The 14,792-nt window shown below is 55.0% G+C and overlaps 2 protein-coding genes across 10 annotated transcripts; both read right to left on the bottom strand.

The window, feature by feature from the left end:
- Positions 1-83: 83 nt before the first annotated feature.
- Positions 84-13,814, bottom strand: LOC116796734 (aldehyde dehydrogenase family 3 member A2-like). 3 transcript variants are annotated; one of them, XM_032707591.1, is made up of 11 exons: positions 13,697-13,814; positions 4,570-4,743; positions 4,121-4,352; positions 3,948-4,033; positions 3,651-3,859; positions 3,397-3,514; positions 3,134-3,275; positions 2,805-2,971; positions 2,120-2,219; positions 1,141-1,376; positions 84-995 (listed from the first exon to the last, which is right to left on the bottom strand). In XM_032707591.1, exons 2-11 carry the CDS (start codon positions 4,729-4,731, stop codon positions 981-983), a joined length of 1,467 nt encoding a protein of 488 aa, XP_032563482.1. In that variant the 5' UTR covers positions 4,732-4,743; positions 13,697-13,814; the 3' UTR covers positions 84-980. The 3 variants fall into 3 exon arrangements, with proteins under 3 accessions (XP_032563482.1, XP_032563483.1, XP_032563481.1); XM_032707592.1 differs by lacking the exon at positions 13,697-13,814 and adding an exon at positions 13,106-13,221; XM_032707590.1 differs by lacking the exon at positions 13,697-13,814 and adding an exon at positions 5,416-5,510.
- ALDH3A2 (aldehyde dehydrogenase 3 family member A2) lies at positions 6,081-13,803 on the bottom strand. Of its 7 annotated transcripts, none has more exons than XM_032707579.1 (12): positions 13,697-13,803; positions 12,842-13,015; positions 12,218-12,449; positions 12,045-12,130; positions 10,974-11,182; positions 10,720-10,837; positions 10,457-10,598; positions 10,120-10,286; positions 9,888-9,987; positions 8,923-9,158; positions 7,857-7,980; positions 6,081-7,555 (listed from the first exon to the last, which is right to left on the bottom strand). In XM_032707579.1, the coding sequence occupies exons 2-11, from the start codon at positions 13,001-13,003 to the stop codon at positions 7,900-7,902; spliced, it is 1,533 nt and encodes a 510-aa protein (XP_032563470.1). In that variant the 5' UTR covers positions 13,004-13,015; positions 13,697-13,803; the 3' UTR covers positions 6,081-7,555; positions 7,857-7,899. The 7 variants fall into 7 exon arrangements, with proteins under 7 accessions (XP_032563470.1, XP_032563474.1, XP_032563472.1 ...); XM_032707583.1 differs by having other exon boundaries at positions 6,081-7,437; XM_032707581.1 differs by lacking the exon at positions 13,697-13,803 and adding an exon at positions 13,524-13,615.
- Positions 13,815-14,792: the final 978 nt, after the last annotated feature.

Raw genomic sequence — 14,792 nt, 5'->3', positions numbered from 1 at the left:
GTGGAGGCTGAGGGGGGGCTGGGGTTGGAGCAGAGAACATCCGATGCTGGGGGCTGCACATGTGGGTCTTGCCCTGTCCCAGGTGGCCTTCACAGTAAAACAAAGGTTTTATTCAGCTAGGGTCAAGGTCAGCTCTCAGTTACAAGTTTGGAGATAAAAGACTACCCAAAAACCAATAAAAACCTGAAATTGAGTTACAGATGAGGTGGCTGGCTGCTCTGCCACTCTGGCCAAGGACATCCCTGACCTGGCACCCTGGTTGCAGCAAAGCCCCTGTCTTTGCCCCAGCAGCCCCAAAAGCAGTGCAGCAGCAGTGCAGTTGTGGTCCCTGGCACTCCTCGAGTCTTTAGGACAGTGTGGCTGCAGCTCAGAGAGCCTTTGCTGCCACTCAGGTGGCCTTTGCACATCTTACATGGCTATGGGTGATTTCCCTGCAACCCACTTGGTCATGAGTCCCATAAAGGATGGGAAGCTGCAGGTTCTTCCAGGCTCCTTCCCTCTGCTCTGGGGACAAGCAGCCTGGACTGTCCCCTGCCGTGAGACCCACAATTTGCTAGGCTTATTGCTGTAATGAGCCAGCTTCCTATGGGAATCAGGCAGGCATTAAGTAGATAACAGGCTCAGTAACAACTGGCTTTGTTTAGGTACCCTTGTGACAAACACTCCCCCATTCCCATGAGTTTTTAGATAAGCTCCTGTTTACAAAGCAGGGTGGATGCTGTTTCCTTCCATCTGGCACTCACTGCTCAGGCATGACCCGTGGCCTAGGTCTTGATAAATTTCTGCTTCAGCAGGAGCTAGAGCCTTCAGCTTGGACTGTCTCTGTTCTAGGTATTTTTTGTTGTCTTCTACCTCTTCAGTGTGTTGGCTGCCTTGGAAGAAATGAAACTGCAGCAGAGAAAAATTCAGCACTAGGACTGCAGGGAGCGAGTGGTGGGTTCCGGGGCTGGAAAGCTTCTGACTGCCCATCACCCCTCTCGTCAGGGGGAGAATATCTGGAAAGGCACAAAAACAGGGATGAGTCCCCCAGGGAGGGAACAGAGCCCGAGGGAACGTGGCTGTGGAGGCTGAGGGCAGATGGGGCTCAGGGGCAGAGCTGGGAGCACACACTCACACAGACAGCAGAGACCCGAGGCCCACCTTTGCCATCACTGCTTTCACAGCCCCCAGCAGGGCCGAGAGGAACTGTCCCACTTGGCAGTTGCTACAATGCTTCAGGAGGACGAACTTGGTCACATCCACCCTCTCCTGGTTGACAGGTGGGTACCGCATTTTGTTCAGAACCTCCAGCTTCAGATCCCTGATCAAGCAGGTGCGGCGGTGGGAGAAGGTTTCGAAGCTGTACCTGCCATGGTAGGCTCCCATCCCGCTGTGACCTGAGGGACACAACCCAGGCAGGTCACACCATGCACAGAGACACCTGCGCTTCTTAAATTCTGTTTGACAGCCCCCAGCACATGGGGAAAGCTTGGTCGTGCTGCTTCTCACACCTGGAGCAGCTGCTCTGCTCCCCCGGGGCATAGAAGCAAAGAGCAGCTTTATTAACTACCCAGAAATAGGTGAGGACCTGAACTGCTGCTCAGGCTGGTTGTGTGCACCTACCCTTGAAAGGTTAATGGCACCAGTTCTCAACTCTCCCAGGGTTGCCCTGATTCTCTCACAGAATTTTCTCAGGGGTTGGTGACAGGAGGAACTGAATCTATGATTTCAAGGAGTGGGACATGAGGAGGACATTCAGCACCCTGAGACCATCAACAACCAGGACCTCAGCTCTCTGCCTATAGCCAGGCTGTCCCTGCTACATGAGCCTGCCAGTGACTGTGGAAACTCAGCCAGCCACCCTGCCCCAGGCAATTTATCCCACGCCCCAGCACAGGAGAACCAGAGCTCACATATGGGCCAGAGGTTTTTCCTCTCTCACTGGGAGGCCTAAAAACCAAAACACTAATGAGCCTTTTTACAAAGAGAAAATAACAGAAAAAAAACCCACAGAAAATAACATCAGTGAGGAAAATGCAGCTGAAAGTTCCTGAATTCCCAAAGGGGCACAACAGTACATGGGTCAGAGGATGTTGCCGGGAGACTGAATCCAGGGGCAGGGGGAGGAGCAGGGACTCACCCACACCACCGAAGGGCAGATCTGGAACCACCATGTGCATGAGGACATCATTGGCTGTCATGCCACCACTGGAGGTCTCTGATATCACCCGTCTGATCAGCTACTCAGAATGGGAGATGGCACAGAACAAGGGAAAATCAAGATGGGACACAATGCCATGTTCCCAGAGGGTTCAAGTTGGTGCTTCCAACCCATTGCTTTGTGCAGGGCACAGTCTGTGCCTTGTTCCATGGGAGAGGTCAGTTTACATCACCTAAGCACAAGATCTGCCTGGCTGGAACAGCCATGACCTCAAAAGGCTCCATCTCAGTGGGACAGGTCAGAGGCAGAGGTGCATCCACCCAGAGCCTGGGGTGCTTCTCAGCCCTCCCACACAAACCACCTGGGGCTGTTGTGCCAGGACAAAGCCCTGCCCTGAATTCCTGAACTGGCACAACAGAGGCCAGAGTAAGGGCAGGAGACATACCAGGAGCCAGCACCCACCCGTGTGGGCAGCCAGCTGAAAGGAGGGGGAGACGTGCAAACCCAGAGCCCTTCGGCAGCTCTGGGGAAACTCATGGTCCGTGTGAGCCAAACACTGCAACTCACGTGGAAAAGGAACTGACACAGACCCTGCAGGAATCCGTGTATGGCACCAGCCAAGTTCAGGATCCAACTGCACAGAGGCACTGCTGCCCAGACCCACCTTCTTGTCGTTGGAGAAGACATACAAGGCAAGGGGCTTCTCCCGACGGTTGATGAACTCAATGGCTTCCTCTACGCTCTTCACAGTCACAATGGGCAGGATAGGTCCAAAGATTTCCTCCTCCATCACCTTGGAATCCGGGGAAACGTCCGTCAGGATGGTCGGTGCTGCAGCAAACGGGAGAACAGGACAACAGTGTCAGCAGGACAGAAGCATCACAGGACTTCACTGCACTGTCTGTGTGCAACATAACCCAAGCAAGGCACACACACACAGACCCCAAAGGGCACCCACTACCACCTCCCCTCCCCAGCAGCAGCCACAAGCACCTATGAAGCAGGAGGCCTCATCACTCTCTCCCCCGTGAGCGATCTTCTGCCCTTCCAGCAAGCCCACGACCCTCCTGAAGTGACGCTTGTTGACGATCCTTTCATAATCCGGAGACGACTTCACGTCCTCCCCATAGAATTCCTGACAAAGGGCACAGCAGAAACAAAGTGCTCAACACACCTGCCAACAGCCACAGCTCCAGGAACTCAGACCTGCGCTGCAATGGGGACAACTCCCACAGCATCAGGGACTCTCTCCTTACCAGCAGAGTTGCCTTGATGTTCTCCACCACCTGGCTCTGGATGGATGGGTCACAGAGGATGTAGTCTGGGGCGATGCAGGTTTGCCCACAGTTCATGTACTTCCCCCATGTTATTCGCCTGCAGGGGAAAGGGAGGTGGTTTCTCCACTGTCAGCCCCTTCCACATCCCACAACCCAGCTGACAGCACCTGAGCTGGGGACACTGGACCACAGATGGCCCCTGTCCCACTGCTGAGGGGGTGCAATGGCCTGACCTGCAGGCGACGGCCAGGTCACAGTCCTTGTCGATGTAGCAGGGGCTCTTCCCACCCAGCTCCAGGGTGACGGGTGTCAGGTGCTTGGCAGCTGCTGCCATCACAATTTTGCCCACTGCAGAGTTGCCAGTGTAGAGGATGTGATCAAACCTCTGGGTGAGCAGCTCTGTTGTCTCAGGAACTCCTCCAGTTACCACAGGGTACAGCTCCTTCAAGGCAATGGTGTCAGTGTCACCCAAACCCTGTGCATCACTGTGGCACAGAGAAACCTGGGGACCAACATGGGGTCACACTCACCTGGTCCAGGTACTGGGGGAGGAGATCAGCCACCAGCTGAGCCGTGTTCTCGCTCACCTCCGATGGCTTCACCACCACAGCATTGCCTACAGGACAGACACAGCACGGCCCCTGAGCCCTCACCCTCCTCTCCCCCATCACCCACCCACAGCCCCACAAAGGACAGGCCCCACCTGCTGCAATGGCCCCGATCAGAGGATGCATGACCAGGACAAAGGGGTAGTTCCAGGCCCCGATGATCAGCACCACTCCCAGAGGCTCAAAGTTGACGAAGACCTCGTCCCTCATTGTCAACAGGTTCTTCTTCAGATGCTGAGGGGTTGCCCAGGACGGCAGCTTCTCCATGGCCAGGGTCAGCTCCCCCAGCACGCTCAGGATCTCAGTGTTGTACACAGTGGGCCCACTCTGCAACAAGGGGGAACTTGGGGAGGATATGGCAAAGGAACCCACCTCCCACACCCACTGCGGCAGCCTGGAGAGTCAGAGCAAAGTCATGGTCCATGGTGGGGGACAGACAGAAACCACCAGTCATGGCCAAGGCAGCCCTTGGCCTTCCTGCTTTCCTCAGGGCTGCCCACTGTCTGTGCACAGCAGAAGGGAGAGATCCCCTGCCCGCCCAGACCTTGTGCAGATCCGCATGGAGGGCTGCCAGGATCTCCTTCTCCTTCTCCTTCACCATCCGCTCCAGGGCCTTCAGCTGCTGTATCCTGAACTCCAGCGAGCGGCTCCGGCCCGAGTTGAAGGCGGCTCTCGCCTGCCTCACGACCTTCTCAATCCTCTCCATGGCTGCTCAGGGCTGCGGGGAGACACAGCAACACCCAGCTCACCACAGGGCCATCGAGGGTGCTCAACCCTGGGAACATTTAATGTGGGGTCACCACCATGAGATGTCCCACCCAGAGCAAGGCTGGGAGATGTTCTCCTCCTTGGAGGGGAGCTCCTGCCCCCAAGTCGACTGCTCAGGGCCCCCAAGCCCTGTTCTACTTGGCAGGGTCCAACATACAGCACCTCTCACAGCAATCTGGGGATGGCTGAAGGATCCTGTTCTGTGGCTACTTTCTCCCAGATTGAGGATACCCTCAAACCCACCAGCCACTCCACCCTCCACTCACAGGGTGCTCCCCAAGGAACCAAAACACTGGGATGACCGTGGCCTGGGTGGGCAGCTGGCTGGAAGCAGAGCTTTGTGCCCGGAGCCCGTCTGCACTCGGCTTCCCCATAACTCCAAGGCCCTCCCATGTCTTTGCGAATCATGACAAAACAAAAGGTTTCATCCTGCTTCCCAGGAGCAGCACTTTTTAGTCAGGATCTGCCTGCATCCCTGCCCAACCAAATAAGACATCAAGGTTCCCTGACAACAGTTAAAATCTGCCCTTCCCAGCCTGCTGCCACAGCCGCCTCACACAGCCCCAATCCTGTCCAAGAAAGCAAATGACTCGTTAAAAAATGAAGGAAAAGAGAAAGTTACCTTCAGAGAAGCTTCTCTCTCCACCAGTGTCCCGCAGTGAGTGCAAGCTGGCACAAGCCCTGCCCCTGCCATGGCTCAGAGCGATCCCTCCTCCCACGAGCGGGCAGCTGGCCCGGGCCCAGGGCTCTTGCTAGATACAAGATGCCCTTTACCCAGTTCTGTCCTCAGCTGTGAACACACAAGCCCTGGATCTTCCCGTCCAGCCGGGGCAGTGACTCAGGGATTGCGAGAGACCACGTGGCTTTGCCCACATTGGGCACATGAGGCCAGGGAAGCGCCTTCCACATGCCACAGTTGCTGCTGGGATCCAACACATGCAGACATGGGATCAGAACAAACCCCAACCAGCAGGTCGTGCCTGCAGATGGGAGGCAATCCAGGGATGGATTTGTGCAGGAGAAGCAGCCCAGCTCCTCCACAGCCCCCCAGCCCCAGCTCACCCCACACCTTCCCTGGCTCCAGGTACCTCTTCGGTGCCTGCCAGAGCTCTGGGGGACCCTTCCTCATGAGCAGAGAGATCACTGTGCCAGGCACATATTCCCCTGAACCAAGGCAGAGACACCTCACAACACAGGTGTGACATTGGGCCAAACCATGGCCAGAGCTGGGAGTGGCAGAGGATGAGCAGGATTCCTCAGGAGACTCCAGGGACTTACCACGCTCGGTTTATTACTTAAATTCTCGGTGTTTATTTAGTACTTGCAAAATATATCATCAAAAAGGCTTAGCACATGGATTTTCACCAGCCACGAAGAAATCCTACTTATTGTACAGTAAATATAACTTTCTACTCTATATTAATTGCATTTAGTAATAATTTTTTAACTTGCCTTATTTTGACATTAATATTTCTAAGGCTCTTTCACATTCAATTCCTTCAGCATCCTCCTCCCAAGCTTGAACAAGTCCCACATTATGCCCCATTGCAAGATTACAGCAGCCCCAGAAGCTCAAACACAAAGGAGCACACACTCTTTCAATAATTGTTTTCCCTTGGAGCAATCTGACCAGGAACAGCTTTGTACTGGCTTCAGCTGGGGTGGAGTTCATTTTCATCATAGTCACTTAAGTTTCTTCATAGTAGGATGGTGCTGTTTTGGATTTGTGACATTGGCAACGACGGCATTTGTCTTCCCAAGTCACCATCAGGTGTGATGACGCCCTGCTTTCCCCAGGATGGCTGAACACCTGCCTAACAAGGGGAATTAATGAACAGATTCCTCAATTTGCTTTAATTTGCCTGCATTCCCAGCTTTCACTTCACCTACTAAACTATCTTTCTCTTAACCTACAAGTTTTCTCACTTTCACTCCTCTGATTGTCTTTCCCATCCCACTGGGAATAAGGGAGCAGCTGCACAGAGCTGAGCTAACCCACAAGGTATTCTGTCATTCCCACTTCTCTAAACAGGCCTGAAAGTTCTTTTGCACGAGTGTAAGATGCTCATCAGCACAATACAGGCAGTGCAGGTACCACTTTTGTAATTTTCTAACAGTTAATAATTGTTACAGCCATATGGTGAAACCCAGAGCCCCAAAAGGGCACCAGCCTGCATTCCCTGACCAGCTGTGGATGATTCCAATTTGCAGAGATCCATGAATATTTCACCTCAAATGTCATGGGGAACCTCACTGGGTTCATTCACAACCATCACTCTTGGTCAAATGCATCAGCCAGCATGGCCTGTCTCAGACTTGTCACCAAGAGGGAGGGTGTTCAGAGCACAACAGGAGACAGCCCATCCCAAAAACTGCAGGGAAAACACTGTCAGTCCAAGGATTGCTGAAACTGAAGCTCCTGTTGGTCACTGAAGGAAGGTAAGTGGTTTGGTGTGCCCCTCAAGCAGCACTCTGCATGGCATGGGGTGGAGATAGGGACTGGAATTTCTTGTTCTGCAGTCCTCCTTCGGAGAGCTTGTCCCCTCTGGTCCCTCTGTTCCAGCATGGCTTTTTAGCCAACAGGAGTCTGAGCCTTCTTGTTGTTAGTGCCTCTCTAAGGCTACTCTGTGTGCTCGACAGCTCACTGAAATCACCCAGAACAAAAGAAAATAATGACTTCCCAGCTTAAGGAAACAGACACAAAGCAAGCACCCAGAGTACGGCTGGCACACGAGGCCTTCTCCTCTTCATCAGTAAACCACCTGCGAGAGCAAAACAACACCAAGGTCCTGTGAAGGATTTGTGAGACAAAACCAACTCCCTTTCTAGAACAGCCTGAAGCAAAGCCTCTTCACTTGGTGACTCCCCCAGGGCGCAGCTCGCCTGCCTCCTGCCCCTCAGCATGCACTGCACGGTTATCTTGGATGAGCTCCATGCACTGCCAGAGAAAGCGTCGTGCTCTGGCTCTTGGGGAGCTTTCTCCAAGCCCCACATTCACCACTCTACAAAGCTCTCCCCGATCTCAAACTAGGTCTACACACAGGAGAAGAAAAAGGCTCCTACCTCACTGTGACAGCCACAGCAGTGCTCTGAAACCTGCTCCTCCTTACCACCCGCTGGGCCAGCCCAGCCTCTGCACAGCCAGCACAACCAAGAGGGCTTTTCTCTTCAGCACAGACTGGTGGTTCTGAGAAACCCAAATGATTTCGAGACACCGTGAGTTTCCCCCCTCATTCACCTAGACAGGGCCTGCCCCCCTGGCTGGTGCCTCAAAGCCTGAGCCAATTCTTTGGCTTTTGCACCTCCTCCTGGAATATGTGGGCAGGTTATTTTCCTGGCTTGTTGGGCTTCTGCACCTCTCCTCACAGCAGTAACAACATAGACTGAAGGGCAGAGTCCTGATCCACCCTGCCACCTCCTGTCCCCTTGGGCTGCTCCCTTAAGCTCACTAAACCCCACAGATGCACAGCTGAGCCTTGTGAGGAGCAGCCAGTGAAGGCACTGCAGTACCTGGTTTGTCAAGACACAGAGAACCAACAGTGATCATGCTTGGGAGATTTAGATCTTGCTCCTCCACCTCTGCCTCCTGCAGAGAGGGGAGGACATCCCACCCTTCCGCACTACTCAGCTGGAAACAAGGGAGGAAATGGGAATAATTGAGCTGAGGTCAGACAGGGGCTAAAATTGGACAAGGATGAAGAGCTTGTTGTAGACCCAGGCTTTGGGACACAGCTTCCTTTCCCAGGGTGCCATGGCACAAACTGCAGCTGTCAGGGTTGTGGAGCAGCTCAAAGGAAACCCTGGAGTTCAAACCACTCCTAATCTGTCCAGAACTACCAACCTCTGCCTCTGGAGGGAGCATGCCACGGGTGTCATCTACCAGAGCAGTGCAACAAGTAGTACAGCAGCCCGGGAGATCTCTCTGGGGACATTCCCTATTCTACAGACCACTGGTAAGAGTGAGAAGCAGACCTTGGTAATTTGAGGTGAGACAGAAAAAAAAAAAGTCTCAAGAGAGAAAAGGAGGCCAGGCTCTAAGGAAGGGCTGCAGTTTGCAAAGATTGAACTTGCAGAAGATGAGGTGAATTGCACATGCACCCACTTAGACCCAAAGAGACCCAAAACTCACCTTCATCATCACCGCTGCCACCACCCCCAGCAGGGCCAGGACGGCCAGTCCAATTCGGCCCCTATTAAACCGCTTCAGGAGGATGAACTTGGTCCAATCCACCTTCTTCTGGCTGACAGGTGGGTACCGCATTTTGTTGGTGCCCTCCATCTTCAGGTCCTTGATCAAGCAGGCGCGGCGGTGGGAGAAGGTCTCGAAGCTGTGCTTGCCGTGGTAGGCGCCCATCCCGCTGTGACCTGAGGGACACGAGCCAGGTAGGTCACCCCGCAGGCACAGCCTGGTCAAACCTTTGGCCACTTGAGGACAACTGACCCTTCCTCCCCGCAGCACTTCTCAGTCTCTAAGATGTCTACCTGTGCTCCACCCTGCTCCTTCCCCACCTCGTTTTCACTACGCGCTCTCCAGTATTTTGTTGTGGTCCCTGTGCCTCTGAGCTGTCTCCAGCTCTTCCCTGGATTTAGCTCCCTCTCAAAGCACCGTGCCAGGGTTCTGGGATCCGACTGGTGCTGTGTGAGATGGTTTCCTGAGGAGCTTTGCAGGGTACACCTCCGTGTTCCCATTCCAGGTCAGCGTGTGCTGTTCACACTGGTTCACTGCCTGTAACCCCCAAAACCTTCTTTTGCGAAGCTTCCATGGACTGATCCATAACCTGTTCCAATTCTCCCCAAGCTAAAGTCCTATCCCTTCCACCTGCTAATCACTGCTAATCCCTCCGATTGCAGCTAATGTTTTTAATGTACCTTTCACATCAGTCTGCACTAAATGCTTTAATGTTTCCAAAAATACACCTAAAGGTTTTTCCCCTTTCTGGCCCCTGCCCTAATGCACTCCCAGAATTTGTTATTATTATCAAGATCTGATGCACAGAGACCCTTGGGCTGCAACAGGCACAGGGGTACCATGGGTTGCTCCCTGGGTCACACAGTGTGGCAAGTCCCAATGCTTAAGAAGCTGCAGTAACTTACCAACACCACCAAAGGGCAAGGTTGAGAGGAAGAAATGCATAATGACATCATTTCCAGTCACACCCCCACTGGAGGTTTCTGAGATGACTCTTTTGATTAACTAGCAAAAGAAAACAAACAAGTCATTACAAAAGCCCAGAAGAGATCAGGCCACATAACTGAGGATACTGGGAAGGGAGTCACAAGACAACAGGCCATCATGTTCATTTTCTCTGGCACAGCCCAGACCCACCTTCTTGTCGTTGGAGAAGACATACAAGGCTAGGGGCTTCTCCCGACGGTTGATGAACTCAATGGCTTCCTCTACGCTCTTCACGGTCACAATGGGCAGGACAGGTCCAAAGATTTCCTCCTCCATCACCTTGGAATCCGGGGAAACGTCCGTCAGGATGGTCGGTGCTGCAGCAAACGGGAGAACAGGACAACAGTGTCAGCAGGACAGAAGACCTGGTCCATCACAGGACCTTACTGCACTGTCTGTGTGCAACATAACCCAAGCAAGGCACACACACACAGACCCCAAAGGGCACCCACTACCACCTCCCCTCCCCAGCAGCAGCCACAAGCACCTATGAAGCAGGAGGCCTCATCACTCTCTCCCCCGTGAGCGATCTTCTGCCCTTCCAGCAAGCCCACGACCCTCCTGAAGTGACGCTTGTTGACGATCCTTTCATAATCCGGAGACGACTTCACGTCCTCCCCATAGAATTCCTGACAAAGGGCACAGCAGAAACAAAGTGCTCAACACACCTGCCAACAGCCACAGCTCCAGGAACTCAGACCTGCGCTGCAATGGGGACAACTCCCACAGCATCAGGGACTCTCTCCTTACCAGCAGAGTTGCCTTGATGTTCTCCACCACCTGGCTCTGGATGGATGGGTCACAGAGGATGTAGTCTGGGGCGATGCAGGTTTGCCCACAGTTCATGTACTTCCCCCATGTTATTCGCCTGCAGGGGAAAGGGAGGTGGTTTCTCCACTGTCAGCCCCTTCCACATCCCACAGCCCAGCTGACAGCACCTGAGCTGGGGACACTGGACCACAGATGGCCCCTGTCCCACTGCTGAGGGGGTGCAATGGCCTGACCTGCAGGCAACGGCCAGGTCACAATCCTTGTCGATGTAGCAGGGGCTCTTCCCACCCAGCTCCAGGGTGACTGGTGTCAGGTGCTTGGCAGCTGCTGCCATCACAATTTTGCCCACTGCGGTGTTGCCAGTGTAGAGGATGTGATCAAACCTCTGGGTGAGCAGCTCTGTTGTCTCAGGAACTCCTCCAGTGACCACGGGGTACAGCTCCTGTGGGGCAAACCAGAGCCTTACAGTTACTTTGATTTAAAGCACGCATATCAAGGCAGCAGCTCTGCACGTGGCAGAATGCAGGATAATTTGTGAGATACTTCAGGATCTGGAAAAAAGACAGCGATAACAGAGGCATGCTCTGCTCCTTCCCCTGAAATGAAGTCTCACCTCCCACTTTGTATCACACAGACTTAATGAAATGGAGGCTGAAGCCAGGGCTGAGTCAGGCTCCTGCACAGTAAGAGGTAGGGCACAAAGGACTGTCGGGCTCTCCCACGGGCTGTCTCCTTCCTCTGCTCTTACCTCCCACCTAGGGAATGCACTAACTCTCTGGAGGAAACTGCCTGTGCTGTCAAAGCAACAGTATCTCAGTGACAGAGTGCAATGGACGTCAAAACAGCCAGGCAAGTGAAGGAGAAACAACACATTCTGCTACAAGTGTGGATCAGCAGGACATGAAAACCCTGGATGTACTGCCATGGTGCCCAGTTCTCAGGAAGAGCCAGGCACAGCCAGCATTCAACCAAACCTGTGTTTACCTAGGGGTATCCCCGGCACGGCTCCAAAAGAGCAGCTACAGCAGGGGGAAATATGCACACACCTCTGCACATGGTCACGAGTGCCAAAAAAACTACCATGCTGCAGCAGCATTACGTAATGTGAGCATACCAGGTTACGCAAAACATGGGAAGAATATGTCAACACACCCTTGTACTCTTAAGAGTAATACAATCCTTCCTGTGCCTCCGGCTTAAGCTCCTTTAAAGAGAGCAGGCTACTGATTCGACTTGAACCTGCAGGAGCCCCTTGGAAGCAGGACAGACCAAGGCAGTCATGTCAGGCACAGGGTCACACTCACCCGGTCCAGGTACTGGGGGAGAAGATCAGCCACCAGCTGAGCCGTGTTCTCGCTCACCTCCGATGGCTTCACCACCACAGCATTGCCTACAGGACAGACACAGCACGGCCCCTGAGCCCTCACCCTCCTCTCCCCCACCACCCACCCACAGCCCCACAAAGGACAGGCCCCACCTGCTGCGATGGCCCCGATCAGAGGATGCATGACCAGGACAAAGGGGTAGTTCCAGGCCCCGATGATCAGTACCACTCCCAGAGGCTCAAAGTTGATGTAGGCCTCGTCCCGCATCGTCATCAGGTTCTTCTTCACAGGCTGAGGGGCTGCCCAGGACGGCAGCTTCTCCATGGTCAGGGCCAGCTCCGCCAGCACGCCCAGGATCTCATGGCTGTACGCGTTGGGCCCACCCTGCAGTGACAGGGAGCTTGGGGAGGGGACGGCAAAGGCACCCACCTCCCACACCCACCGTGGGGACAAAAGGCAAATTCTGCTGGTTCAAAGTCTCTGACACTGGCACTGCTGCCCCAAAGGATCCCTGGAGAACACATTCAGTCTGGGGGGTGTGAGACAGAAGCCAAAACTTCACAGCCAGGGCCTGCCTTTGCAGTCCTGCCTTAGACTACCTCCTTCATAGAAATGGTGGCAGCAGACCTTGGCAGGCCACAGTGGGAGCCAGGGACATGGGGGACAAGAGCAAAAGCCACCTGGCACAGCAAAGGCAACCCTTGGCCTTCCTACTTTGCCTTCTGGGCTGACTGCTGTCCATGCAGGGCTGATGGGAGAAACTCCCTGACCCAGACCTTGTGCAGATCCGCATGGAGGGCTGCCAGGATCTCCTTCTCCTTCTCCTTCACCATCCGCTCCAGGGCCTTCAGCTGCTGTATCCTGAACTCCAGCGAGCGGCTCCGGCCCGAGTTGAAGGCGGCTCTCGCCTGCCTCACGACCTTCTCAATCCTCTCCATGGCTGCTCAGGTCTGCGGGGAGACACAGCAACACCCAGCTCACCGCGGGCCCTCCCTGCCGCACAGAGTCCCTGACACTCCCCACGAGCCCCGGACACGCACCGAACCTCCGCCCCAGCTCCAGTGGGAGGAAAAAGCCGCCGCGTCTCTCTGAAACCTTAAATAATTCCCGAGTTAGAAAAGTTTGACAAGGAGCTCGGGGAGCGAACGTTAGTGGGCGCGCAGGAACGTCACGGGGGAAGAACCGAGGGCTGCTCCAGGCAAGGTCTTTTCCCCCATCCCCGCACCGAGCGATGCCCAGCGAGGGGGCGAAACCCCGGGGGGATGTCACCCCTCCGAGGAACCCCCCGGGGACCCCCGAGCGCCAGCGGGGCTGGTGCGACACCCGTGCGACAACCGGTGGCTGCGAGGCGGCGGCTCCCCCCTTGCTGCCCCCGCGGCCGGTCCGGTGCCCTCCGGCCCCGGGCAGGACCCTCCGCCCCCGCGGCCCCGCCGCCCACCGGGGTCGCCGCTGCCTCACCCGCTTCCTTTTTCCGTTCACATGACGGAACCGGAACGGGCGAGGCCGCGGGGCCGCCGTCGCTCCCCTCCCCATCCCGCACCGCCCCGGGCGGCTCTGCGCTGTCCGGGGGTCCCGGTGAGAGAGGGTCTGCCGAGAGAGCAAAGAGCAGAGCGGGGTGAAGGATGTGGTACCTTGACACTCGCACCGTCGGGGGATGCTCCGTCCGTGCTCCCCGCAGCTGTGGGCGGTGTGGGGGCAGCGCCGTCCGCTCCAGAGGATGCCCCAGTCCGCCGTGGGGTGGAAGCGGATCTGGCACGGCCGGGCCGGTTGTGAAACGCTGCGGGGCGTGGAGCCGGGAGAGCACTGCGGGAGGAGGGCAGAGTCCCCTCCCCGGGGCCTTATCGGAGCAGCTGCACCCAGGACTGCCCCCCGCCCTCCTTCCAGCCTCCTGAGAGGGACGAAAGCCGGACAAGGTGGTGTTTTGTGGGAGGCGAAGCAAAGCGGCAGAAACAGCCTACCCGGCCAGGAGAGTCGAATTAACCTTGATACAGCACTTGCGTGGGAACCGAGCCAAAAAATATGCAGAGAATGGAGCTGAGACAAGGCTGGGTGCTTAAAAATAGACCTGCCACAACTTGTTCTAAGAAGTGCACGGGGATTATTTAGAAATTACTTGCAGGTTGTTACATGCTACCTTTGGTGCCAGGCCATTTATTGCCAATGCTCCTCAGCTGGAGCTTTTCCCCCACAAAATCCTTGCCCACCGCATCTCTGACACACAGGGCTCCTAGAATGGAGCACCCCTTCCCCTGACAAGTTTCATCTCCTTTTCCCACGTTAACACATCTCTCAATGACTGGGAGTGCCCTTTAGCTCAGCAAGCTGTACTGAACCACAACTCCCCCCAAACACCAGCTGTGGTCAGTTGGCCTCCCTAACACCTCCCAGGCTGTGGCTCAGTGTGAACATTTCACAAGCTGTTGCACAAATCTCAGCAGCAAACACCCAGCTGTGGGGAAGAATGACATGAGCAACTGCCAGTACTTGTGTGCAGGAGGCAACACGGGAGAGAAAAACGAGCTGGGCTCGACAGGGTTCTCCCAGGTGGTGCATGGAAAGATGGGTTTGCATTGAAGAAATCTGTAGAAGTAGAACATTCTCTGCAGGAGCATTACTTGATGCAAACATGCTCTCCTTGATCCTCTCAGCATCCTTGCAGGGCAGGTCAGAGCTCTGTCCAGGCACCACAATGTCTGGAGGTCCAAGAGAAATCAGATAAGGAATTAA

Source organism: Chiroxiphia lanceolata, chromosome 20, assembly GCF_009829145.1.
Source record: "Chiroxiphia lanceolata isolate bChiLan1 chromosome 20, bChiLan1.pri, whole genome shotgun sequence".
Taxonomy (NCBI): Eukaryota; Metazoa; Chordata; class Aves; order Passeriformes; family Pipridae; genus Chiroxiphia; species Chiroxiphia lanceolata.
This window is presented reverse-complemented; position numbering and strand designations above follow the sequence as displayed.

Bases quoted from the DNA above. Each gene is read 5' to 3' on its own strand.
- LOC116796734 (XM_032707591.1), bottom strand. From the start codon at position 4,731: ATGGAGAGGATTGAGAAGGTCGTGAGGCAGGCGAGAGCCGCCTTCAAC. The intron at 3,276-3,396 runs GTAAGGAGAGAG...GCCCTTTGTCAG, and splicing joins ACATCAAGGCAACTCTGCTG to GAATTCTATGGGGAGGACGT. The intron at 2,220-2,804 runs GTGGGTCTGGGC...CATTCTGAGTAG, and splicing joins TCTTCTCCAACGACAAGAAG to CTGATCAGACGGGTGATATC.
- ALDH3A2 (XM_032707579.1), bottom strand. From the start codon at position 13,003: ATGGAGAGGATTGAGAAGGTCGTGAGGCAGGCGAGAGCCGCCTTCAAC. The intron at 12,131-12,217 runs GTGGGGCCTGTC...TCTGTCCTGTAG, and splicing joins GATCGGGGCCATCGCAGCAG to GCAATGCTGTGGTGGTGAAG. The intron at 10,287-10,456 runs GTGCTTGTGGCT...CGTTTGCTGCAG, and splicing joins TGAGGCCTCCTGCTTCATAG to CACCGACCATCCTGACGGAC.